The 27,913-nt window shown below is 37.4% G+C and overlaps 1 protein-coding gene across 7 annotated transcripts in view; it reads left to right on the top strand.

Moving 5' to 3' along the window:
- ATXN7L1 (ataxin 7 like 1) overlaps positions 1 to 27,513 on the top strand; it is a 114,039-nt gene extending 86,526 nt beyond the window's left edge. For 6 of the 7 annotated variants that reach the window (XM_068994651.1, XM_068994631.1, XM_068994671.1 and 3 more), the window contains 8 exons: positions 2,849 to 3,132; positions 7,977 to 8,059; positions 8,912 to 9,168; positions 11,803 to 11,995; positions 14,243 to 14,364; positions 16,960 to 17,911; positions 21,807 to 21,881; positions 24,866 to 27,513. In XM_068994651.1, coding sequence (XP_068850752.1) covers positions 2,849 to 3,132; positions 7,977 to 8,059; positions 8,912 to 9,168; positions 11,803 to 11,995; positions 14,243 to 14,364; positions 16,960 to 17,911; positions 21,807 to 21,881; positions 24,866 to 24,907 — 2,008 coding nt within the window. In that variant the 3' untranslated portion in view covers positions 24,908 to 27,513. Of the gene's footprint in view, positions 1 to 2,848; positions 3,133 to 7,976; positions 8,060 to 8,911; positions 9,169 to 11,802; positions 11,996 to 14,242; positions 14,365 to 16,959; positions 17,912 to 21,806; positions 21,882 to 24,416 lie in introns of all 7 variants that reach the window. The other variant, XM_068994641.1, reaches the window with a different exon arrangement.
- The last annotated feature ends 400 nt before the right edge of the window (positions 27,514 to 27,913 follow it).

Genomic DNA, 27,913 nt, shown 5'->3' with positions numbered 1-27,913 from the left:
AAGATTCCAAGATTCAGTTAGAAATTAAAATGCTGAGACCCAATATCTCTCCAATTCTTTTAGAACCCATAGCCACATTATGCAGATTCCCTTATGTAAAAAGAAAAAAAGCAATCATTATTTTTCAGCTGGCACTTTGCACTTACTGAAAGAATCAAAAAGCATTTTTATCTGGCTGGAGGGAGGTATCCTATTTCCTTCTTAGTACAGAAGAAATAAGGAATGTTTCTGACATGTTTGCTTTGGTGGTAACTGTTTTATTGTCTTTTAGGTAGATACTGCTATTCTTATTTGAGTTTCTTTTGTCAAAAAAAGTAAACTTGTCTGTAGTGAATACAGATTTTTTTCAGCCCGGTTTCGAACCGAACCCACTACACCTCACTTTTTATGTTCGTTGCATGTTGTTTTCCTAATTTTCCCTTTCAACAGCTGTCTTTAAAAACATCTAAACAAGCTTTTTGTTGAAAAATACCTTTTTAAATGTAATAAAAAGACTATAAACCTGATTTTTATTTTTCTAACAAACTTTTAAAATGAATCCTCAATTTTAACTCAAAAAAAATCTGCTTGGGAAAAGAATTCTTTCTAACCATCAGATATAGATATAAACATTGGTGATTTGTTTACTTTTTTAGACCTTAGTAGTTGACTATAGTCACTGGTCCTGTGGACCTTCCAATTTGCCATTTGGTTATAAATTCATCTTTATGTTTTATGCTAAGATTAAACTAGAAATCGTCACTGCTGAATGCAGCAAAAGAGAGAGAGAAATTATCATCTGTAGCTTCTGAAATCATAAATAATTTACTATAGAGCGCCAGGAATCCTATAGAATGTGTGTGTCCACAAATACTGGAGTCTTTTTCTATTTTCTTCTACACTACAATGAAATGCATAATGAAGGTTGACTTGTTGATCTGTAACAAAATGAAGCAAAAAGCTTCACTCCCCTGGGCATTTTTCATTATCACAGTGATCCATCCATACGTGCCCTAGGATTTGAGATTCTGAACACTGCAAAACAGAGAAACCCTGTTCGTTTTTATTAACCCTATTTCACTACTAGACCGGATAATACACTTGATTTTTTCAGTGTATCAGCATTTTGAATTAAGATTGATCTTAGAAACTGGGCATGAACATTTGTTCGTATGTTTTTGTATAGTTTATGTATGGTAGAACTACTTAATGTAGAGTAAAATTCTCCTATTTTCAGAAAATGTAATTGCCATCTGTTTAAACACAAAAACATAATAATTCCCATGCTGAGATGTTACAATTTTTGCCTGCCATTTAACTTAATAAATTCAGAGCAGTTTAAAAAAGGAGAGGATCAAATCCTCCCTTTCATAGCTACATGTTTGCATTCAGTGAAATACTTAACACAGTTCTGATTTTGAGAGCAAGGTAGATTTTTTGCTTAGTTACTGGCCACTGTTCTACACTTTACTTCATCTATATTCTGAGTAACCGACTGCTATGTTTATGGTATCACAGGAGATAGAGGTTTTATATCATTTAATTCCACCTCCAGAAAATGTCTTGGTGTCTGAATCTTCTTTGTAGTTGTGTATACTTATTGTTTCTATCAAAGTTTGTACATTTGCCTATGCTAAAATACCCTTAGAATAAGGTTTATCGTCTTCAGCAGCTACAGAGAAACAGAGGTTTGTAGGAGCCCAGGAAAGTCAAGACTTGAGTTATTTTGGACCCTGCTCAATGTTTCCAAAGTGTGTCCTATGGAGAATGCCATCTCAAAGTCATCTTTTTCTGATTGTGAAAACTCCACACCTGTTAAACATTCCTTCTGTAGAAAGGTGCAGCAAAGGTGCCATTTTTCAGACACAAAAGACTGAAATTATGTGTGAGTTGTGAATGGGGAGAAGTCCCTAACCATACATGTATTATGTAATATTTTTTATTTGGGTTTGTTTCAGTAGGGAGGGGTATATAATTTATATATTCACTGGTACTCACAAGAGATCCAGTTTTGGAGCTGTTGAGTAGATAAAAAGCTATCATTGGATATTTCTTCATGCAGATAGAACCCAGAAATGTTAAAATGCCGTTGTGACTTGTTGAAAATCACTTGTCTCAATCTTTTTTGCTGCCAAATTGAGAAGGTAGTGTTTGTTAGTGTCACAAATAGGCAGTGGTGGTAGTTAAGTTAGAGGAAGTTAGTTACTGCAAACTTTAGTCTGAAAAGAGCCAACTAATTTATAATAATTACAACTTAATAATTATATTGAGAATTTTTATTTTTAAGTCCCTAAGATTTTATTAAAATACACTGTAGTAATGCTCAAATCATCAAAGGTTTTAATACTTTTAAAGGGTCAGCTGTGAAGATTTCTGTGCTTAAAATCTCTTTTGTCCTTGTTTCCAGTACTTATATGTCATTCAGACACATCTGAGCAAATTAACTATTTTTGTGTTTGTTTAAAAATATTATTAGCAAACTGCTTCATTATCATGGTGAGTTTGGTATACCATACACGTATCTGGTATGTGCTTGTGTTAAAGGCATGAGACCATATTTGTAAGGGCTATGTTTTGCTTAGTACTAAATACTGATTTTGCTTATGAATAGTAGGGGATTGGATCTTAAAGAAAATACAAAGGTTCATTTTCATAATTCTCTACATTGCCAGGGTTTACAGATGCCTGACTTTGTAAACACCTGATTGAACAAAAATAGTCAATACTGGTACCAAGTATTTAATTTTAGCCTGGTCTTAACACACTATGTCACTTGCATCAAAATTTTTGTATCTGTGGAAGGGGATTAAGTGACCATAAATATTTGGTACAGAAAATACCACTTGAATATTTTTCTTTGATCTTTCAGCGTTCCTGTTCCAGTAGTCAGTCTAGAGAAAATTCCTAACCTAGTGAAGGCAGATGGTGCCAATGTTAAAATGAATTCTGCAACCACTACCACCATCACCTCCTCCTCAGCTTCTTCATCCAGCATAACTGCTCCAACTTCGGTTAAATCTGGTTTGACATCCAAGTCAGTGCCACCATCACCAGAAAAGATTCTGAACGGCAAAGGAATTGTAGCTCCATCAATAGACAAGAAACACCAAAATGGCACAAAAAGCAGTAACAAGCCTTACAAAAGACTTTCAGGTGAGTGATGTTGTAGTTCACCTTTTGTGGTAGTCTGTCTTTCTTTGTTAATGCTTCTATAGCTCATAATGCAGATAATAAAATTCTGGGTTTGGTTGGATTTTTTTGATGTAAGATGCTGGTTTGCATGTATGAAAATGAAAGCTTTCACACTCTTAGCATGTGTAAAGTATTTTCAAAGTACACATTCTGTTTAGCTTGAAATTACTGGTAAACAGGCCAAATACAAATTTTTAAGGAAGTAAATTCATTAAAACAGAAGGGCAGTAGACTTCTTCAAGCCATTATGGGATTTGGTTCTGTTTACAACAAAAGAAAGTATGCCTTGATTGGGGGATTTTGGTTTGGTCATGATCAAGTTGAACAGTTGAACAGGTTCAAGACATTGGTTTATCCTCCAAGTCATGATTTTTTAAATAATCTTTTTTTTTTTGGTTTTAGATACAAGAAAATTCTTAAGGAGATATAGGAAATGCTGGCGAAGTGTTAAAAGTCATAATTTCCCTTCACCCCTCTCCCCCTGCAACTCACATATGAGTGGCAATGGTTCTAGCATGAAGATCTTGATCTTTCTCAGGAAGACAGGACAGTGGAGTTGAGGAAATGGCATTAAGTGGGAAATGCCTTGAAATGGCATTAAGTGGGAAATGCCCTGGATGGCCTTAGGCAGGGTAGTTTTGAGGATGCAGGTCCCTGTCTCAACCTGCCACCAAAGCACAGAATGCCACATTGTGGGAGGGCAGAGGCTCCATTAGAAAGGTTGCCATCCACTGGGAGGAAGAACTATTTTCTGTGGAGTTCCCCAGAGGTGACCCATGCCAGCTGTTTGGCACTGAGGAGAGAATTTGCACCCAAAAGCTGCAAACAGATTTTTGCTCTGAAAGGAATGAAAGGAAACAAAGTGTTTTGAGGGATTTTATTTTACGTTTTTTTAAAAGCAAAAATAACTGACTCAAGTTTATGGCTGCAGAAGCTGTGCAGGGTCTATTCATCAGCTGGCAGTACTTTGTGACTCGGGCAGGAACTTCTTGTGTGTACTGAAAGGCTAATTTTGCTAATGGCAGCATGATCCACATTAGATCGTCACTTTGGCACAAAGTTAGTTCACATGATTTCTAAATGTGCACTAGTTATGAACCAGCATAAGTTGTACAAGATAAATGCTTTCATTTCCAGTTAATGAGTGTGTCCTATTTTTTGCCCAAATATCAGGTTTATTTTTTTCATTTTCTCAAATTTGGCAGTTAGCCTATGGTACTGCTACCCTGGCTGGATTTCAGACCAGTGTGAGGTGTTTGCTAGGGTTGTGTGGGGCATGGAACAATGCCACTGCCTGAAAGGATTCAGTACACTGATTGCTTTCTTAACTAGTTAAGGTGGCATATAGGAAAACAGTCCTGTTGTTCATTTATAGCTTTTCACAAAATGAAAATTGTTACAAGAAAGTAGCTTAAGATTAGACTTTAACCCTTACATTTCACTTTTTAAGATCCAATATATTATTCTAATAAAAACTCTCTTTATTTTACAGTTAATTTAGAGTATTACTTCCTTTTAACCTATTATGTCCTGTAATGGTTTAGATGCTTAATTTAGCTAATCAATTCAGAATTCCTCCTTGAGCAGTTGAAACTGTTAGTGGTTTTCCTCATGTCACCACTTACCACTGCAGGGCTGCAGGTGATACTTGTACATTTCTGTGCAAGTGCTTGCAGAAATGCATTCATAAAGGAGAATCAGTTCTGTAGGGCATTCCTTCAGCTTGCTGGCTTTTTCTGGGGAGTTGACTCTTGCACTGTTCTTTCTCTAAGCTCTGACTTGCAGTGTCTTCCAGGCTAGGGAGCATAGTGGAAATCTCTGCACAGGACTGATTGAGCACCTGGATAGCCATGTGTTTACTTTTGTATGGTTAACAAATACACAGAACTGAGACCTTTTTTTACTGCTCCTCTGTCATGATCAGATTTGTGATCTGTTCAGTCTTGGTACCATTGCCTTGAGTATTGATGCAGGAACACAGTAATTTAGGGATGATGCAAATCGTAGAAGTCCTGAGAGCACTGGAGATGAATTGCCTGTAGATTGTTTGTCACTATGATGGATTCCTCTCCATTATTATACAGGACTGTGCAAAGGCTGAGAGAAAGATCTTGGAAGGTTGATTGTTGGAGATGATTATTGGAGAGATCACATAATTTCATTCATTTCACATGAAAAGGATGAAACTGCAGCTCAGGGGTTTAGGTTTCCCTCAGTCTGCTGCCCTGGAGCTGTACAGATGTTAATTTTTGAAGCTCCATAATAAATTTGGCCAGTTTGTATCTGTTTCCTTCCCTTTTTAGCAACCTCTACTCTCTCTCACACCATTTCCCTGACTGTGATTGAGGTTTGTTTTTTTTCTTTGCTGAGAGCTTGTGGTTGTTTGGGTGATGAATGAACCTGCCCTCTTTTCAGGAGCACTGTCCTTGTTGAGAGAGAGGAAACAGCTTGCAGAACCACAAAAGACAGTCTGTAGCTGCCCAGCATAAGTGGATCAGTGTTTCCTAGTAGCAAACTACAAAAAAAATTTTTTTTTTCCTAAATCTCCCTTAGTTCTTGTTCTCTTTGGGATGACATTAAAGAATGCAGATGCCCAGCTTACACCAAAAAAACCTGTTATGTTGAAAACAGGGGTTTGTCACAGCTCAGTTTTGGCCCTTGCTCTTCTCTAGGTAGGTTATAACAAATGCTCTTCACTTTGTCCACTGAACATGAAGAAGTGGAATCCATTCCAGAGAAACAGCTTTCTCAAGCTGTGCCTGTGCATAGGGATCTGGGGGTTCCCACACTCCACATTTCCTAACACAGTAGCCAGAAGCTGCATTTTGGTGTTGAAAAGAAGGTGTTAAGTTTTATGTAGTGTGGTGCCCAAACCAGGCATGTCTGTAGCTGGCAATTAGATGTTCATGAATTCTCTGGAACAGCCACGCACACTTCAGCCAGGAGAAGTGATTCCCTGTTTGCTCAGTGTTTTCTGTTTCTCAGGGAAAGCATGTTATTTTGTTGTTCAGTCAATGGCAGAGGCTTCCACTCTTTCCTCTTGTAATTCCTTATGTTGATTTTATCTGTATATGTTTTCTTAATAACTGGCTTTGCTATTATCAGTCCTCTGGTTGGGCCTCTTACTGACAAGTACCAATCCGGAGCACTTTTGATTTTTGATGTTTCCCTGTTGGTCCAAAGCAGTCCTTGCTTGGTGACTTTCAGAACGTGTTCCATAGCCTTATAATTGCCCTCAGGACTTTTTATTTGAAGGCATATTAATTAGTCCATATTGTCTCTTTAGTGTGTTTTTTTTTAATTTGCATTGAAGATTTTCAGGGGGTGATTCAGGAAACTGTAATAGGAACATCTTACACTCAAATCCCAGGAGTAACTAACTCCTTTAGTTTATGAACATGTGTTTTCATCTATTAAGTCGAAAAAAATAGTTATTCTATTAAGTCATACACAGCTACATTTGTGTTTCTGTTGTGTTGTAAATGCCAAACAAACTACAACTGCCTATAACATATTTTAGTCCCTTTGTAGATTTCACCAAAAAAACTGTGCCAGCTGGTTTTCCCAAGCTCACTTTTTTGTATGGCTCTGCTAATAGGTTAATAACATAACCATTTAATGTTTGCATAAGCATTTTAGGTCTATATAGCAGAATACATAAAACTGCTAGTAATTGTGAACTCTGGAGGACAGTTGCTGTCTAACAGAAGCTGCTTGTCCTTACTTTTCTTCTTCCAGCTGTTCTGCTTGCTGTGATGCTGTCAAAACATTGTAACACAGCTGTGAATCACTGTCTCCCTCTTAGCTCCCATTTGTTTGTTTATAAAGATTTTTTAAATCCTCTGATTAAATGTTGTATTTGAGTACAGGATGTTTATTATATCTGAATGTACCACCACTGTATGGTTAAAATAGGATTTGGCAAATAGTTTATATTTCCTTATCAAACAAAAGCAAACCAGTCTGCCAATTACACCATAATTTGTCAAGGTGTATGAAGGTAATGGTAGAGGGTTTTGATGGCGTAAAATGAAAAGTCTATATCCATTGTTTTGTTACAGCTCTTAGTGCAAACCCTAAAATTACATTAACATAACCTAAAGAAGGTGATGCTATCTGTGGTATAGAAATAGTAAAATATTAATGAAATTAAATATGCAAATATAGCATATTAAATATTAATGCACTTTTAATGTTAATCATGAGTAGAACTCATGTAAATGCCTTTTTTCATAATCTCTGCAAACTTTAAATTCCATCCCTCCCTTCACTTAGGGAAATAAAAACTAACATACATGTTATTTTAGGGGACAGATTTAGATAAATTTTATTTTAAAATGCCACCAGCAATCAACCATGGGTTGTTTTGTAGAGTTTGTAAGTATGTCAGAGAAATGTTGTTTGAAGTACTTGTGATACCATTTGTGTGTTAGCCCAGCTCAGGAGCCAGATCTGCAAATGCTGTATTTCATGGCCTTGGAGGCAGCCAGAGTTAGAGAGGAAACTGAAGTCGCAGGGATTTGGCTTGGTCCTTTGTTTGGGCCACTCCACTGTAATCAGACTTACTTTCATGAAGTCTTTGGCTGAAATCATGCTCTAAATGGCTTTAATCATGCAAAGACAAAAAAATGCACAACTATATGAGTGATGCACACAGCACTGTTATGGGATGCTGGGGTTGGGATCAGTGGTTCAGGTTGAGCCTGATTAAATTAAGTTCTAACAGGCAAAAATTGTAAGCTACTCTGATTAAAACTTCTGTAATGATCTATTTTTTTCTTGTTTCTCATTCTCCCATCAAACAGAAAGAGAATTTGACCCAAATAAACACTGTGGAGTACTGGATCCTGAAACAAAGAAACCTTGCACAAGATCGCTCACCTGCAAGGTATTTTTCTTAGAAGATAACATATCAGATGCTTTGTTATAGTTTAAATCCTACCACAGTAGTTTGAGAGGTCATACCTGCTCCTGTCTTACAGACAATGGGTATGGTATTCAGGCGCTGTCTTCAGGTAATTCTTTTGTGTAATTCTGTTTCTTTGAATCAGAGCATCTGCATTATTCCACTGATATTTCTAAAAAGATTTTTTTCTTGTCATTTTATTATGCAAAAAGCATTAACGTTTCATTTAGAAGCCCAAGTATTATTTTAAATGCTCCTTCTTTGGTTCATCTGTGCAACAATGTTGAAGTATAGTCAGTTTTTAGTAAAAAAAAAATTACCATATTTTTGTATAATAAATTACTTGGAGGCTGCCCTTGTGATAGTAATAACTCCCGTGTCAAAAAGTAGCTACAATGTGAGACATTTCTAAGGAACATTTGTATGTGTATGTGCTGCCTGTCAGTAGAGGTGATCAGCTAAATTTGCTTTAAAATGTATTCATGTTTTTCAATCCAATGAAATAAGTTTTTCATTGTAAGTTAAAAGCTACAATTATTTTCTTAATATCTTAAAATTACTGGAATTCTATTTTCCGTCTTGGAAAAGGTAAGTCAATAGTCTCTATTATATAAAAATTGTTGCAAAAAGTAATTTTAGCCTTGACATTGGCATTTCTTAAGAATGACTATAAATTATCAAAGATAATGTGGAATAGCAGTTTTATTTCCTTAACTGTGGCTAAAGTTGTTTGAAGTAGATTTTATCTTTTAGAGTATTGGTGTATCAGAAGTGTAGAGGACTCACAAACAATGTCATGCACACACAAATGCTTTTTAACCACCCTATTTTTAGACTCATTCACTTAATCATCGACGAGCAGTTCCAGGCCGTAAAAAACAGTTTGACATCCTTCTAGCTGAACACAAAGCTCGATCCAGGGAAAAAGAAGTTGCAAAAGACAAAGAGCATCCACCATCTGCAAGGGAAAGCTATCAGAGCCAGCCCACACCAGCACAAGACTCTCTGTCAGGATCCTCAGTGAACTCTGGGCAAGAATCTAAAGTAACATCTCCTGCAAAATCTAGACCACCAAATTCTATACTTCCAAGGTAAGCAGTTCTCCCGTGTGAAATGTTGCATTCTGAAGGTGCTGTAAGACATTTCTTAGTCTTTCATACAACTCATTTTATAAGCATTTGATACTTCTTTAGCCTATTGCACAATAAAACATACTAATATAAGAATTTCTGCTAGCTTATGTTAACCTAACTCTGTCCATGGTAGCCTGTGATCTGATTGGGAATGAGGAAAGGAATAGTGTGCACCTTTGGCTCAGAATCTCAGACTAACTGCATTTTTTGGCTAAAATTGTCGGTAATAATTAGGAAAGTTTATATTCAAGTCATTCGGTCACAGCTGAGAATAAAAGTCTATTTAAATTAATCAGTATAGGTATTAGTAGTAAAACTCTGCACATTTACGTAGAATTTTTCTCCAGAAATACTTTGCTAATTGCATCAATGGAATTGTTGTAAAAAAAGGTGTAATTTAGTGTGGATTTTAAACTATTGATATGAAACTGTCCATAGCATGTCTTCCCTTGTTTTGAAGATTTTTCTTAGAAAGGACAAAAACAGTCTTCAGAAGGACAATGAAAACTTCTGAAGGCATCCTTTTGCAAAAAACAGTGTGAGGTGTTTGAGCTACTGAATTCTGATTATCCTCTGGAAAACTTCCCATATGTTTTCTTATTTGTGAGATTTTTTGGTACTAATTTTGGCTGGAGTGCATAGAGCTAAACTAGTTGGCTTTGTTCATATTTACATTTTTTCATCATTCATTTCTTGCAGAAACCTTGGTCAGGATTGGGTGCTCGTTTTGGGACTTTTCCTACCACAATAGTCCCTATTTCAAAGAGATATTTCTTGTATTTGTTGTCTCAGATCTTACAGAGACAGCTGTTTCCTATGTTTTCTGTGTGGCCACCAAGTCCTAATGAAGTTTTATTCCTTCAGTGGCAGAGGTGGGCCTTGCAGGGTTTGAGTGAAAAGACAATGAAAGAATAGCCACAGATGAATTGTGCTTCTCTGCCTAATTCTTGTAAAAGAGGTGACCTTACACAGCCGTTTCATAGAGAGGAGCACAGACAGAAAGGTACAGATTGGGTTTAGTAGGTGTTACAGTCAAAGTCGCAAAACTGGAATGCAATTCCATGAGAGTCAGCAGCAGAAATTACAGAGGTAGTAGTACTCAAGGAGGAGGATTTTAGCAGTCGTATGTTGTGTTTGTACAGCCTGCATTTCTGTTTCTGCTGCAGTGCCTCTGTTGGGTTGTCCTGCCTGGTTTCAGAGCAGCCGTGGCAGCCTTGCTGCCTCTCTGTGGGGGCCAGCAGGCCTGCGGCTCTGCTGCTGCGGGTGGCCCAGCCCGCCGGGGTCACCGCGGGGGCTCAGCCGAGCCCTGCGGGGGCTGCGGGGCACTCACACATCCCAGCAGCTGCAGCCTCAGTCCTGTGCTCATGCCATCCGTGAGCAGTCCCAGCGCAGGTCAGGAGAGGGCTCCTGTCCACAGGCTGGGGGAGGACTGCTCTGTCCTGAGAGCAGGAATTCATGGGATGGAAGAAGATCATCTGTAGATACAAAAATGCTGCTAGCAAGGATTTTCTTGCTATTTTCTAAGTCCGTGAGAGACTTTTCTCTCTCACAGAAGAGGTAGCAGAGTATGTAAACAAGCAAGCCACCTGCAACCTTGAAAAGTCTTGTTTATGGTATAGTAGAAAAATATTTTGACAATGGATGTTTTAGGATTTTAGCCAATCACCCCAAGGGGTGGCTGATCCTTTGTCCAATTAGACTATGAAGAAAAAAGTCTATAAAAGAGTTTGTAAAATAATTCAATCAATCAATCTTGCTGCACAGTTCCTGCCTGCTGGATCTTCTCTCCTCCTCCTCCCTATGGCTGCGGAACACGGTGATACACCCTAGGGCCCAGGCCTGTGGTAATAATCATTTGCAGAATTTGCCCAGTGTGGACATCTCCTCCAGCTTCAGAGCACTCCATACAACCAGAATCTTGGTTGTACAGACTGTAATTGAGAACCTTTTCCACCCCACTTCTAATCTAATCTAATCTAATCTAATCTAATCTAATCTAATCTAATCTAATCTGTTTTCAAACTACTTTTGAAAGGCAAGGCACCATCACACCCTGTGGTGCAAAGACATTCCTACTTTGTTTTATTGCATTTTAGACAAAGGTAAAGAAAACCTACACACTGTGAGGAGTTCTCCCAGTTACTTCACTCACTAATCTACCTGTAGAGAGTGTCGGCTAAACACTCTTATATTTAGTACATTAATTTTAGTAGGATTTTGGTATGAAATATAATTTCATAAGTGGACCCTTGGGATTAATCAAGTAGCAGAGTAATGGTTCCATGTAAGAAGATTTTATACACCTGATTTTTATTTGTGTTTTAAATATACTTTGCCTCTTTCAAGATCTGAAATCCAACTTCATGACAAATTTAAAATTTCAGGCAATAGAAGGGTGCTTCTGCTAACATTAACTTGATGACAACCGTACAATATATTTCTGACAAGACCTAATGTCAGCTATTCAATGTCTTTTACTGTCCTTCTTTACATTGATAATTTCTGGCATCTTTTGCTTTGATGCTTGATGCCAGCAGGTAGGTTTATAGAGCCTTTGACTGCTGATGATTTAAATGTATATTCTCCTTCTAGACCTTCATCTGCAAATAGCATAAACAGCAACAGTTCTTCAAACCACAGTGGGTATGTACCAGAACTGCCACTGCCTTCCATGGGAGGAGATATCACGAGCAGATTGTCCAGTGATGAAGGAGAAGCGGATGGAGCTGAAGAATCTGATAAATTAGACTGTCATTTTTCTGGACACCATCCCAGACCTCTTGGGGTATGTGTCAGTCTCTGGCATGCCTTGTCATTGTTCTTGCATAATTAGAGAGGGGAGAACAAATAAGTAAATTTAGTAAGAATGAATAATAAGGAATGAAGACCTTACATTCTGAAAACTGTTCTAAAGAGAAAAAATACATTTAACAGAAAATGGTAAGGATGGGATAAGGTAGGAGGAGACCACTGGTCAGTACACACGATGCATTGATGTAGGACAAGATGGGCAGCAGAAAATCAGAAGTTCTGTTTTTAGATTGTCTTCTCAGTAGACCTCAAATTGGGTGTAGTTCTGCTAAACTGAGGAAAGTTGCATTGCTTTAAATGTGACATGAGCAGATATTCTCTTGGTTGTTGTCCTTCTTATGAAATTGTACCTTGCAGTTGGTGGCAAAAGGCAGTGCTCTGTTCATTTTTGTAGTCTGGTTTAAAGCAGTAATTAAATGTCATTTATGTGAGTGTGTGTGGACTTAGAAACTATTGCTTCATTCATGTCAAAATGGTGGCTTAAGTAAGTGTTTAAGCAGCTGGTTTTGTCTTTCTTCTGTGTTAGTGAGAAATTTCACTGTAAATAGTAAAAGCTGCTTTGTGATATTATCTCTGCAGTGTGAATTTATTTATGCTGTTCAAACCAAGAAGCAAAGGAAGAACTCTTGAACTTCTTAGGAGTTGGTTCTCGTAAAAATTGAGCCAAGGAATACACTTACATGTTTTCCATATGATATGCAGAATAAAACAAACATTGGGATAACTGGTAGCATTGTTTGTATTCCCTAGAGCAAAGGAGAACTTGTTACTGTCAGACACCAGGAAAAAGTATGGCCTGAACATAAAATGACTGTCAGATGAAATCCTGTATTTGGTTCTTACAGAGAAAATGAGAATTACTGTAGTCCATACAATACTGTCATATGCAGGAACCTCCTGTTTCCTTGGTACTCTTGTATGCTACTTTGGTTTTGCTGACTGCTTCTCTATGAATTAAAAACTAAAGGTTCACTGCATGGGTGCCCACACAACTTAAAACATAATCTAAGTGCAGCCAGTTCTTGCACATGCCTCAGCAGTGAGGCGTGGCTGTCAATAGCCATTTTGATTTAGGATCCTAGTTCTGTTTCAAGGCAAACCCACTGACTCATCTGTTCTTTGAAATCTTAGCATCACTCAACTGAAACAGTTACTGGTAGTGAAACTTCTTAGTCCATATCAGCATGAAGACAGAAAAGATGGTGTAAATCACCTCCAGCTCAGTTCATGCTAAATTGCTGAATTTCATATTCAAGTAAACTTTTCCTTACGAAGTCCCTCTCCCAGCCAGGTGGTAATAATTGATCAGAGAGAAAGTCAGTAGCTACTTTAATTACCTCGTGGTGGTACCTGATGTTAGTGTTAGCTCACTGGGAGATGAGGCGAATTTGTCAACTTAGGTGGTGGTTTTAATTAACCTGTCTAACCTCGTCATGAAACAGATGTAGAATGAACAGTTGCAGTCACCATGCAGTCCCTCTTATGGAGAGTTGTATTGTTTTTTGAGAATGATTTGTAACAGGTTTCTCTCCTACAAACAGGCATTGTAGCAGTTCTCTGCATCATGTAGATCAGTAAGACTGAGCTGAAGCAAGAGCATATTCCTGATTGTAACATCTCAGTGTTGTAGGACTTTGCAAGAAGCTCTCCAGAGGAAGTAGTGCAAGTACTCCTGAGCTCTGCAGAATTCTCAAAATATTTACTATTCCTCCAGTTGATTTTCATGCGCTGTGAAGAGTGTATCCCATGTTGTGTTGTAGCACAGATGCCATGAATGATAATTTACTTTTTTACTGAAATTTCAGTGGTTTGTTTATTAAGTAGATACTAAAGATGTTCCTGTTGCACTTTTTTCCCTCTTCAGTTTTATTTTTATTGCTGTCATGCAGTTATGAGATTTAAGATGCACAGAACAGTGTAACTTGTCTTTCTGAGGCAGTAAGAATTTTTTCTTTATAAATACCTCAGCAGTTACATTCTTTCTCTGGCACTGATTCGTTAATGAAGTATGAAATATACTTTACACTAAGTTGAGATATTATGCACATATTTCATAATTCGTAAAAAAACTATTTATGCTGCAGATAGTGAAAACCACATTTAAAAATAAGTTTTATGTTCATGATACAAATTACAACGGTTTTTCCTTGATCTATCAATAAATCTTTCATAATGTAGAAATACATTTTTATAAGCAACATTGAAATACCTTTTCTTTCAGTTCTGTTCATATGGCAGTCGCTTAATGGGAAGAGGGTACTATGTCTTTGACAGAAGATGGGACCATTTTCGATTTGCGCTGAACTCCATGGTAGAAAAACACTTGAACTCACAGATGTGGAAGTAAGTGGGATTTTTACACTTGGTGGATCATTTAACATTTTTAATTCTGTAAAATTAAACACTCCATGGCCAGCGTTTGTAAAATTACCTCTGTACTAAGGTATAGCAGTAACGTGTACAAATCTCTTCTCTATTAAGGTATATACAGCCCACCAGAACAATCTCCTAGTCTGATGTAAATTTCTGCCAGATTTAGGACTCTTCATAGCCCCTAAGAATCCAGATTTTTGCTTAAACTTTTATCATGCCCCTGCATCACCCATTCAGGCTTCACTGTGTTAGGCTCGTGAGTTGTAAGATAAGGAACTTGGTCCACATTTGTCTGTCCATAAGATGGAATATGATAGATTTTTAGTCCATAGTGCCCTTACTGCCTTTGGGATCTTAAAATTCTGATTATTAGTCACTCTTGAAGCACCTCTGTATCACATATGCGGGTTCCAAGCACCATAGGCTTTGACTACACAGATCCATTAAAATGGACTGCATTTCTAAAATAAATGTTAATTCTTTTAAAAAAAAAGTAATTGAAAGTTCACGACATCTGCAGATAGGATTGATTTTTGAGGGGTATTCTGCTACAGAATATGCATTCTTCTTCCAGTGTAATGACACTAAAGTGCAGTGTTTCATGTCACTGTTTATTATCAGGACTGTGTTATATTCATTGGATGCCAGCCATTAGATAAACAAGGTTTGATTTTTATTTAAATATATTTTTAAAGCACTAAAGCTTGGCTTGTCTGGCTAACCTGGTATCTTAATGATGACAGTGCCACTGTGCTAGGAGATATAGCTTGGAAATGGTTGGTTCTGCCATAAAAGGGCCAGTTTCATGTCTGTTTAGAGACTGATCATGCTCGATCTGCTTTGTAAATTTATAAACTAGTGTCTGTCACCTTCCACAAATAAAAATATTTTAGTTTCCTTAAATAGGAAGATTAAAATTTGTTACCTATTGGCTTTGTTTGTCAGGAGAAAAGATGCTTGGGCATCTGACAAAATGTGTACCACTACAAGTGCAAACTAGTACAGAAAACCAAAATAACCTCTACAGTAGTTATTTGATACCAAAAGTAAACAGGCCTTGTCCTGCTCCCACTAAATCTGATTTCAAACGTTTTCCCAAATTCTAGCTGTTTATGTAATCTCTAATATTTTAATGAACTCCAGCCATACTCACTTGTCTGTATAACACAGGGAGCTGACAGTGCCTAACCCCTGTTTTATTTTTCTGTTGTCCTCAACCCTCCTCTGGACTGACCTTTGCCTGTGCTCCCCAAGCAGGGCTGGGTGCGAGGCTGCTGTTCTATAGCTCTGCAGCTGTGGCCAGAGGTACAGGGGTGCAGGGCCGTGTTTTCAGAACTGTGACATTAACAAAGCACTTTTATCCCTAGTTCTCAAAGTACTTTGCAAAGGTGGGTGTGAATTGTTGGTCCTTCTTTAAAAGTAACCTGAGGAACTGCTCTGATGGGCAGCTTTGTTTGCATTGCAAGTAGCAGACAGTAGGACTTCTTCATTTCTGGCACCATGGACTGTATGTAATCCCTTATGTAACTGTGCCATAAACAGTGTTCTGGCCAACAGTCTCCATAGGAGGAATACCTGGAGAGAACACTCATAATTAGGATTTGGTATATGATAACACAGCACACCCAGGGCTGCTCTTTTACCATGCTATGTGAGGGCAAGAGTAAGCCTTTAAAAAGGGGAAAGGTGTCAGTAGGAAGGATAACAGGGACAGAGTTATGGGGCTGTACAGCTTCTTAGCAAAGAGAAATAGGATTAAACTGTGAATTAAATTTAAGTCTAAATAATGGGAAAAGCTCACATAATAGTTTTCCAAGAGACATTATGAAGGTCTGGTTCTTTGATAACACCACACTACATAAAATAATAGATGATGGCTGAATGGAAAGGAATTTGAATACATCCTACTAATTTCACAGGTAATATTAGATTTTCTTCTCAGAAGAGTATTCAGCTGTTTATAAAGCTTATCAAGCTCTGTTTAATATTTTGTCAGTTTTTCAATATCAGTGAAAATTAATCAATCATTTCCCTGTTTAATCTCATCTAACCAGCTCTCAAATGAGCTGTTGGGAATAGCACTGCATTTGGAAAGGGATGATCTTTCCTCTTTAAACTCAATGATTAATTGCTTCACAACCCCCCAGACTGGCTCATTTACTACCTTATTGAAATCTAACCTATGAGTTTAGGTTGATATTGAAACTGTTCCGCAGCTTGAACTTTGAAGCAAAACATATGCAATTAATGAAACATAGTGACTAGGATACGTATAGGTGCCACTGTCAGGCATTTTAGTTGCATTTTTTAATTGTTTGGTAAAATAAGAGAGGGGGAAAGGAAATGAAATTTGTAATAATGTGTTTAAATTGTAATCCTGTGCACTTAATTGCTGTATGTGATTGGTAGAATAGAATAGGAATCAAAATTATAATGAACTAGGTTTGCCTTTTTGAATAAGTTAGTCCTTCATGGAAATTATTTCCTATCTGCATTGTTTGGATGGAATATTTTATGTATCTAAATCTCTTCTTCTTTTTTTTCCCCTCTTCCTTTTCTATTTAGGAAAATTCCTCCTGCGGCAGACAGTCCCATGCCTTCTCCAGCAGCACATGTCTCCACTCCTTTTCCAGCATCAGTCTTACAGCCCTTCAGCAACCCCAGTGCGGTGTATATTCCTTCAACACCTATCAGTTCAAGAATTACTTCTTCTTACATAATGACATCAGCCATGTTATCAAATGCAGCCTTTGTGACAACGGCAGAGACAAATTCCATTATGTCACACACCACAGCTTTTCCTCACGTGGCTGCAAGCCTAAGTATCATGGACTCAACTTTTAAGGCGCCATCAGCTGTATCACCAGTGCCAGCAGTCATCCCTTCCCCATCCCACAAGCCATCCAAAACAAAAACCAGCAAATCCTCAAAAGTGAAAGACCTGTCATCACGGAGTGATGAGTCTTCAAGTAACAAAAAGAAAAAGCCGCAGTCGTCGTCTTCATCGTCATCATCGTCCTCATTATCTTTGCAGACATCTCCCTCGTCTTCATTTTCAGGGTCCCACAAAAAGAACTGTGTCCTGAACCCCAGTTCAACGTTGAACTCCTATCAGGCGACATCCTCCTATAACAGTGTGTCTGTGCACAATACCAATAATGGAACAAGCCCACTCAGTGCCAAATCGGAGCCCTCAGGACGGACTTCATTGTCAAGTAGTTCAACAGACTCAGTGAAACACATGAGCATGGTAGTGAGCAGTATTGACTCTTCTAATCTGTCTGTATCTTCTCTCGTGCACCACTCAGGGGACCACTCCCTGGGAGCACATAATGCAGTGTCTTCTCTTCCCCTTTCTTTTGACAAATCAGAAGGAAAAAAACGTAAAAACTCTAGTTCTAGTAGCAAAGCCTGTAAAATCACTAAAATGCCTGGTATGAATAGTGTTCATAGAAAGAGCACTGCCAACCTTATTTCTGCGGTGCCAGATCCTACAAGCAGCTCCATCTCTCGGCAGGTAAGGGACTCTTCCAGTTATTTTTTTGCAGATCATGTCTGACTTCCTTGAAATGTTTCATGCATTATGAAAAGAAAATACCACATTTGCTTCAGATTGGTTTTCATCACACAACTTACTTTCTAGATAATACAGAAACGTATTTGTATTTGTTTTGTACCAGTCATAGAAAGATGTTTTGAGAGTTTAAAAAACTATACATATATATATATATACACTTTCTCAAAATATTTTTATGAGATTTTTATTCAATTATTGAAGTAGCTATTTGTATATCTGAAAGTAAAATTGAATGTCCAGAATGGATAAATAATTTTTAGAAAAAATATTTTTTCTTAATTCTCATCTCTCTGAAATAAATTGTGTTATTGAAACAGGAAGATGAGAGTCAGAATTTCTGTTTATTTCTTTTCCCAAACTTGTTGCTGGTTCATTTCCTAATGTTATGCAAGTCTCTTCATGTCTCTTCTGTAAGATACATCTACCTTTCTCCTGGGGAGAGTCTGAGGTGCCTGAACTCAGATGTTGTTTCCTGTTTCAAACTAGAAAAATTAAGAAATTAAGATCTTAACCAGATGACCTTTAGTGGACATTTGGTTATCTCTTTTAGTGTACATGTGTTCACAGAATATTGAAGTCAGTGCAGCAGATAAGGTTACACACGCTTGCTTCATTGACAGCAACAGAGCTTTGGCTTCTCTTTCAGTGGTGCCATATAAGGACAAAAGTATATGTGAAGTAAGATCTGGTGGGAAAACTGCCAATATGATCTTTATAATGATCTACTGTTTCATTCTGCTACCGTGTCCAGTGCTGTGCAGTGCACACAAAACAACACTTGGCCCTGGTGTCTGGAAGACAAAGCTATAGAAAACAGGATAACTCAGAGAATCCAGAGAAGGTAGCTTAGGAATTTTTTTTTTTTTTTTTTTGCTTGTGAAACTCTCATTTCCTAAGGATATTGCACATACAAACAAGTGGAATTTGGAAAAGAAGATGGTAAGGGCAAAGCAATCCATAAGTAATCTAGCAGAAATGGGAGAGGAAAAAAGGAATAAATGAACCCTAAAGCTGGTATAGGAGACAGAATGAAGGTCTCAAAGAATGGCCTAGCAGGTATATTTTCACTTTCCTACTTCCAGCAGAGGTGCAACAGAGATGACTCGTTTGGCTTTTTAAAATGGGTAGTGGCATTGTCTTTCTATTGTAAGCCTCTTAAATGTGTCTTGCAATCAGAACTGATCTTCAAGTAACTGCAGTGAGCAGAGGATGCTGTAAATTCTTCCTTCTGTCACCCAATCAGATTTTTGAAACGTGTGCCCAGAAAGATTAAATTGCTCTGAGGTTTATGGTGTCAAATGGAAAGAAAAAGTAAGTACAAATTGGTGCTTTGGTACAGACATGGGTAATAAGAAATGGATTGTGTCATCTTTTCACAGGACATAGACTGTATCTGTAGCTAATGCAGTGTGAGGAATCTTATGGCTGCGTGCAGGAGGTTCTGAGTTCAAATTCTGAGCCCCCTTGGGATCAAATCTGTTCCTGTGTGTCATTCCTGTTTCAGTTTATGTATTTCATCATGTTGCACAGTAATAGAAGTAAACAAACCACAAGGAATCAATCAGAGGTCTTTGCTGAATATTTGTAAAAATGTTAAAAATTCATAACTAATATTTTTTTCTTAAGTAAGAGATTAAATATTTGTAATGAGTGTTGCCATATAAAGATATTTAAACATGTTTTATATAGATATATGTCCAGGTGTATACATATGTATATATATATATATGTATACATGCATATATGTGTATGTATATATGTAAAAGTTGATCACACTTTCATCTTATACTGCTGGTTTTTGGAGCTACAGCAGTAGTCAAAATTAGGAGGTAAAATGGAGTTAATTGTATTTCAGAAGTCTGTCTGGCAGCTAATTGTCTTTGTGACAAGGATACTGTATGCAATACAAAATAAATGGAATTTGTACCCATTTAAGCATATGGGTCAACTAATATGACACACTCTACATGGGTTTATTAAAGCTCTGGAGAGTACAATACTTAAATTCCCTTTTAAGCTGTGCTGTTTGACTTGCTGTGTTCTAGAAATGCAGTTACAGTAAAAATCCACCCCAAAAAATGTCATGGCTTAAAATCTTGCTCCTGTTCCTTCATGTAATATGGCAAATTGAAGAGACTAAGAACTCAGCAACAGGTGATAGGCTCAGGTATAGTTTTCTTACTTAATTCAGCTCTGGACTGGGTAGATAGTAACTGGAAGTGTTAACCATTGGGTTTTGAAGTACAGTTTATTTTTAAAAGAGACTGGGGAAAAAAAGAGGATTTGAGTTTTGGCCTCACACTAATACTTTTGAAATGGTGTTTCCCATCATTGAAGACCCAAGACATCTTGGAACCTTTCTTTCATTTCAGAGTGCTGTACCTGTTCAGCCTGTGTGACTATTTCTCCATTTAAAAGGAGGACATGTATTTATTATGAAGGGGTTTATGAATGCTGTAATAGTGTTTGTAGAGAAGAAAGGTTTGCAGGTGTATCCCAATATTCTGAATGGCTAGGAAAGATACAAGGTTGTGTAGTTAAGATTTGTATGTTGAAGAATGTTATCTTCTAGAGAACAGCTGTGGAAGGCAAAACAACAAGCTGAAGGGAGCAGGACCCATCCTTTTAATCTTTGTGCACCATGGGAGCACCTTCAAATGACTGGCTGTAAATAAAAACTTTAAACATTTATTCCACATAGAATGTGAACAGAGAACACTGTTTCAAAAAATCTCTGTGTGAGAAAGGGCAAATGTGGAGAGGAGGAGAGAGGCTACCTTTCACTCTATGTGAAATGGCAAAATAACAAACAATGTGGAAGGGAAGGAGAAAGCTGCTCTTGTGAAGGCCCTGCCAGCCAATGCCACAGCCCCACCAAGTCAGTAAGAAACTGGCTGCTGCATTTCTCACTGTTTAGAAGACAGGTCCTTGCTACCTCTCCATCAAAGGATTAAAGTGATGTTACTTGAAGTCAGTGACTTTGTAAACAAGTATTCATGCTGCAGTTATCTGCTGTTTGTAGACAGGTATCTGTGGTTAATTTTTATCAGTCTTGTAACCCCTGAGGAACTACTCCTCTGACTCAACAGCCGTGTCCCCTCTTGTATCACAACAGAATTATCTACTCCATGTTTACAGGTCATTGTAGAAAATCTTATGACAGGCTGCTCTTGCAGAGTGCTGTAAACTCACTAACATTGAAACAAGCAGATTGAATATAGCAATATTACAACTAAGTACTTTTAAAATGTATGTATGTGTGCTACAATTTACACTCATTCCCAAAGAAATTCTCTGATGCAGTAAATGAATACAAATGCAAATTTTAACTTCTGGAGTTTGGTTCTTGTGATTAATATTTCTTTATTGAGCAATGATATGTGGAAGAAAATGGAATAACTTAGGGCATGCTCTGGTGCTTGACCACTTGGTTTAAGCTCCCCAGGAGTGGGGAAGGTCTCCTGGGAAGGATCCCATGACCTCGAGCACTCTGTGCTCTGAATAGCTGCTCTAAGTGACTCCAGTAACTAGAGAAACCAGTATTTCACTCTAGAGAGGTGGAGGGTTACAGTTTATATTCCCTCAGCAACTGTTTTGTATGTTATTTTCTGACCTGTAACAGTATTTATGTGCCTTTTAAGACTATTTAAAGTATACAGGCTCTGAGAGATAATGATGATTCTATCTGAAGCATATCTTTTGCAATAGCAAAATACTTGTGTTCCAAATGCAGCATGATTAGTACCACGCTACATAGGAAAGGGAAGGCCATCACCAGCATCTGAATTCAACTGACAAATATGCCTCTCAATACTGCTCAATTAATGTTTTTCAGATTGGAAAAAATAGCAGTGTAGCTTTGTCACAATCCAGTCCTTCGAGTACATCAAACCCAGTACACAACAGACAAGTAAGTTGCTTTAAAAAAAAAGTGTACTTAAGTAGTCTGATACAATTTCTTTATAAATACAGTTCTTTATAGAAGCTGCCTTTCAGTGAACTAATACTAGATTTCTCCTTCCATGTAATTTTCTTCCAGCTATTTTCCCCTCCAGGAATTATGAATTACAAATTTTTTGCTTGTTTTTCACCCACCTGTATTACGGCTCAGGCTGGCTCATGTGCTGCTCACTGGCTGTTGCTTTGGTGATAGAGGCTCAGCAGCAGCAGCAGATCTCTGTTGGTCTTTTTATCCAACTTCTCCTGCTGAGCAAGATGGCACAGCAGAGTCCCCAGACTGGCAGAGGAGGGACAGCATTTAAAAATAGGCCAGAAGTGAAGCAGCAAAGGGAGAACAGAAACAGGATAGAGAAGATGAGGCACTTGACTATTCAGAGAAACTAATCTAAAAGGATAACTAACCCATGTGTAATGCGAGTTCTTCTTAGTCTGCAAGTTGGATAATGATAAATGCTGTAACTCAGCTTTTTTGATCCAGCCCTCATCTGTCTGGAGGACTGATACACTAGTTTGTTTTAATATGGTCCCTACTATTTGACTCTCCAAGTTGAGTGCTTTATCAAGAATTTAATATCAAGTTATTCCAAATGGTTGTGCCTGCTTAGTTTCATGTAGACATGGGAAAAGAATGGTAATGATAACCCACCACTGTATGCCCATTCAAAATACTCTGAATCACTCATATCTTGAGATGAACTGCCAAACAGTAAATTTTTTCTCTCACTGCTGAATGCAAAGCAATATATGAAAGAACTACTCTGAAGGGAAAAAAGTGGAAAGTTTCTTCATATTTCTAGGGAGTGGCATTTTCCTGTGTGAGACACTGTCATCCAACTGCCAGTGACAAACTGTTCTGAAGTGCAAAACTCTTTTTGTTGTAACATCTTGCTCCTGTGTTAGTATAACATACACACTACCCGAGGAGCAGAACTTGTTGGGATCTGTTGCCTAGATCCCACTGGAAAAACCTAAGGGTACAAAACATTAATTTTGTGTCAGGTCTATGTAAACTGAGATTATTGCAGAGCTTTTCAGCTGCCTGTTTTCATAACTATCAAAAATAGAAGTGTTTGCTTGTTTTAAGCCCCACAAACTCTTTATTTAAAAAAAAAATGTTTCTGTCAGTTTGGTAGTTGAATGTGGAGCTCAGAGTACAAATACAAAAAAAATCAAGTTGATACTAAGTTTTACTAAACTTTTTTTTTTAAAGTTATGCAGGATTTTAGTATTTGGAACCATGAATAATGATTCCCTATTTAATAAATGCTTGTCACTGTCAAATCTGAGCTGCTTTGTTGGCAGCTTTCATCTCCAATCTAGCAATTGAGTAGTCTCTAAATAAAATTTCTGTCTTAAACTGTGCTGTAATATTTCATTATAAAGCTGTTAATAATTAGGTAACAATAAGTGGATCTACAAGTACATGCTGTGTCAGTAAAGATATTACTGTGGAAGCTGAGCTCTCTTGTTTTGAATGTTAGTGCTGCTATAACCACGATAATCAGGGAGTCCAAGTGAAGCAAGGTCTGTAGGCAGAGACAATCTCTGCTACACACCAGGGTTTATAGTTGGAAAAATCTGGCAAGTTTTCATGAATACATCACAACAACAGACTTCTAACAATGCAGTTGGAAGCAGAGTTGCAGCTGCCAAGCTAAATGTGCATATGGAGCAGTTCCTCTGGACTGCCTCCGCTGTGTTCCCTGGCCAGGCAACCTGGTGGGGCTGTCTGCTGGTGCAGAGGGGGAGCCAAAGGGAGGAGAAGATTGTTGTTCTCAAGAGAAGGGAGAGAGGTCCATAACTCATCACAAGGTTGAGTGGCTGGGTGAGAATGTGGCATTTGGAAAATTGTGTAACGCTGTAAACCCGGTCTTGTTTGCACCTGTGACCGCCCGGGCGCAGTCTGACTGGGAGAGCTTCCCGCCGGCCTTCCCAAAGCAGCCGGTCAGAGTGAGAGGGCACGCAGCAGTGCTGTGGAAGTCACCTGCCACCCATAACTGAGTGTTTCTCACTCAGTGATGAGTTGTGAGCTGAAGGTGGCCTGTAGTTGGTTTGATGTCACAGGAGTAGTTCCTTTTGGTCATTTGCTCCATGTGTTGAAGTTCACTCAGGTACTTCTGTGGGACTGGTGGATCATGAGAATTGTTGTGGGCCTGTCAGTTCTCTCCCATTGCATTAAACTCCCATCAGGTTAAACTCCAATGGATTCTTCTCAATTAATGTTTAATATGAATATTGCTGCCTCTCTTTGAGGCCTGAACTAGGGATTGTATACATAAAAGCGTGCCTGTTTTTCCAACTATTTTTGCTTGAGTGAAAGAAATACTACTTTTCCCTATAAAAACTACTTGATCTTTAACAAAAATTAATGGAACGGTAGTTTTATAGTGAAATTATTTGTGCCTATATGTATTAAAAGTTTGTTTTCTCCAAATTTTATATTTGTTCTAGGTTTTTTACTAATCAAGTGTTTTTGTCTTCATAGTGCTTTTAGGTGCCTGAAAGTGTTAACACTTCAAGACCTCAGTATGCGGTGGTTTTTAAATACTGAGTAACTAGATCATTTTATTAAGGGAAGGTGACAACGTGTATGCTGTGTGAGGATTCCTTGTGCATGAAAACATGCTGTGTAGAGGAAAAGATTCTTCAGAGTTGTCGTCTAATTGCTGCTCTTTATTTGTAATGATAACCAAGTTAATGAACATGAGATTCACCAAAGCTTACTAAAATCAGACCGTCCCAAAAGGAAATATGCTGTTTATTTAAAGCAGTTCCTTTTCTTAAAGGTCTAATGTCAGTAAACAGGGAGGCAATTTAGTTCAGGAACTTGAAATAAATTCCTGCTTTGAGTACTGTCAGCCACAGACTTTATTGAAGTGTTTTATACCAAAAAACATTGTGTGATTTTGAACCTGGCTCTGGTTTCTCTTTTAGAAGACATCAAACCGGACTGGTAGAATAAGGACTCTTCCATAACAAGGAAAAGGAACCAGCCTATAATCTCTAGCTCTCAGCAGCCCTACTCCACAGGGTTTTTCTTTTCTATGTCCTGCAGATGGATTTAATCTTTTATGAATTTGTGGTTTTAAAGAAAATTAAATTTACAGAAAACTGTAATAGTGATTTGTTTAGTTTTTCCACTTGTATTTGCCACTGATCTGTGCGTTCTGCTTGGTTATGTTTCATGCCTTTTAAAGCTGTTAGCATTGCAATGCTCCCTTTGTTTCCTTACCAGAACACAATGGACATTCCAAAAAAAAAAAAACAAACCAGATCATGATATGAATTTATTTAAAGAATCTCCAAATTTTTTCATTAAACAAAAATTACAGTAATTCTGTATTTAAGCTTGCCCTATGGATAAAAATTGAGTGCATTTCTTAGTAATTTACAAACAGCTGGGGCACTGTAACTTTAGGGACTAATCCTGATTGGTGCTCTGTACCTACAGCATTTAATAATTTCAGTGGGAATTCTAAGTGTTCAGCCTCTTCCAGGATCAGACTCTTAAGGAATCTATACTTCAATCAATGCATAGCAGAGTTTTGCACCAAACTGTAATTACTGTTATCAGGGGCCCAATGTGTAAAATCCCCATATCTTGGGGGATTTCCAGACCCTTAAGAACACAGCACTTGATAATTTCAGTGAGCAGTTTGGGTTTGAGAGGACAGGAGTTGAGCAGATTGGCTTGCATTAATAGAATTGCACTGACAGTGTTTCTTATAGGATTACAGAATAATTTTTTAATAAAATATAGATTTTATAATCAGGAAGCCAATACTAGGTACTGAAACAATAGTACAGAGGAGTTAATTTTTATTTCTACAGTGTTAAAAGTGCACTTATATGCTGGTTTATTTACATCTTGGGGAAAGGCGAGAGACTGCAAATAGGGAGATTATTACTACTTTCTTTTTTAAAAAAAGAAGGCTTAAGGCAAATTTTAAGACTAAAAATGTTTAAGCAATTATAAACAAGGCTAGACCCTTTGAAAAAAGTTTAGAAATATTCTTAAAATAAATTTTTATAGTGTTAATTTTGTAATAATTTATGTTTTGCTATACTTCAGAGCTAACTGACCGGTATAGTTTCAGAAACAGTATGAAACTTAGGAAAGTTTAAGCAATGTTTATATTTTTAAAATGTTCTTTGAATTATGTTTTTATTGTACATTTCTTCAGACTGAAAAATGTGTACATATCTTTGTTATTTTTGCACAATTTTTGTCTTGTTGAGTTTTAGGAGCAGTACTATGTTGATTTTTTTTAATTTATTTTGAGTTATAAAACTGCAGGATTTTAAAAATCTCAGTAACAAAGTCATCCTCTGTAATCAATGAACTGCTATTTCTAGTTGTTGAGGGAAAACAGTGGTTGTGAGATTCAGTGGTTGCTTCTGAGAAATAATGCTAATCAGTGACTGAAGGAGCAATTTTGTAGTTTTAGGAAGCTTTAGCTGTTTCCATGCATCTTTTAATTGGAAAGCTGAATTATGGAACCTGTCCTTTGAATGCTGCTTAAATTTTGTTTTCAACTGGCTTACACCTGACAGCATTTCAGGAAAGTTAAGCACGAAGTAAAATCCCGTGGTGTTCTTTCATCATCAAAGAATCATTATTTAATTAAATGTATCGGAAATTTTAGCCTGCAAAATGAAATGGAAGTAAACATTTGGAAAAAAATGGATACAAACTGGACCAGCCTATAATGCATTCTTAGTGTAGCATTCACTCGTTGTTCTTTTTCTTCCCCATTTGCCTGAAAACCTTGTGATTTGTTTCCAGCAATAGAGGCTCAGAAGCTTTGGTTGTTACACATACGCAATGCATAGGCCCGTCAGCCATAAAAAGCGACTTGGATAACTTGTATGCCTTCTTTTGTATTGATGTAACAATTGTAAATAGTGCTGATCGACCTTTGTAGAGAATAGTTTATACAGCATATTCTATTATTGCTGATTCTCAGTGAACTATTGTTTTAAAAAAAAAGAAGAAAAAAAGAAATTTTTCTATTTACACCTTATATTTTGTTATGCTGTTGACCCATGGCACTTTAACAAAACTCTGTGGGTTTTGCATAGCTGGTCAGTCATGGGATATATTAAATAACTGTTGTTGCACAGAAATGAATTTGCACCTGCTATATTGTGCTTTCCTACTACAGATTTTAGAACCTTTTCCAGAAGACTTTTGAAGAAAGCATGTCCAATCATTCTAAGAAAAAAAAAAATGCCATACTTGTACAGCCAATTTCTTTTCTACAATCCATATTTTGTAACACTAAGTATTTTCATTCTTTGTCCTGCACCTTTATGTATTAGCAGTATCAAATAGAATTCATTCCATGCTTGTGATAATTGTAAGCAGAATAAATGTCTAAAGTAGGTGTAAATAGTAAATTCTATGGCTTACAGTTTAAAAAAGGAAACCAGAACAAACATGTATCTGATTGATACTGCCATGGTTCAACACCGGGCCTGGAGATATTCTCTAGTGAGCGATTGTATTTTTTTGTTTTTTGCTTTATTATTATTTTTTTTTTGTAACATGGCTTTGTAAATAAAATAATTTATATGTTTGTAAGAAATAGATGGGGCTTGTCATTATTTCTCTTTGCAAAGCAAAAATGGTGTGTATTGCAAGACTGCCCTTTCTCTTCCCAGAGACTGAAATACACTGCAGTGGATACCCTGCACTGAGATTTCCACGGTAGTTCAAAAGATCTGCCCAGCTTTCTGCACAGGGCTGAATTGCTCCGGGATTATTTTTGGCATTCATGTTTAAAATATTTCTGTATTTACATGTCAAGACACGTGCAGCGATCAGCTACTGGGGTTTTTTGCACTGATAAACCATTTATAAACTCCTTTGCTTAGCTGAGTGCATTTTCTCATTCCTTATCAGTGTAAGAATTAACTTTGTTACAGCTGCTAGATTTCGGAATTCTCACTTCAGTGGGCAGTACAGATTTATAACCAGTC

This window comes from Aphelocoma coerulescens, chromosome 1A (genome assembly GCF_041296385.1).
Source record: "Aphelocoma coerulescens isolate FSJ_1873_10779 chromosome 1A, UR_Acoe_1.0, whole genome shotgun sequence".
In the NCBI taxonomy this organism is placed as follows: Eukaryota; Metazoa; Chordata; class Aves; order Passeriformes; family Corvidae; genus Aphelocoma; species Aphelocoma coerulescens.
Note: the sequence above shows the minus strand (reverse complement) of the source record. Positions and strands in the feature narration are given on the sequence as shown.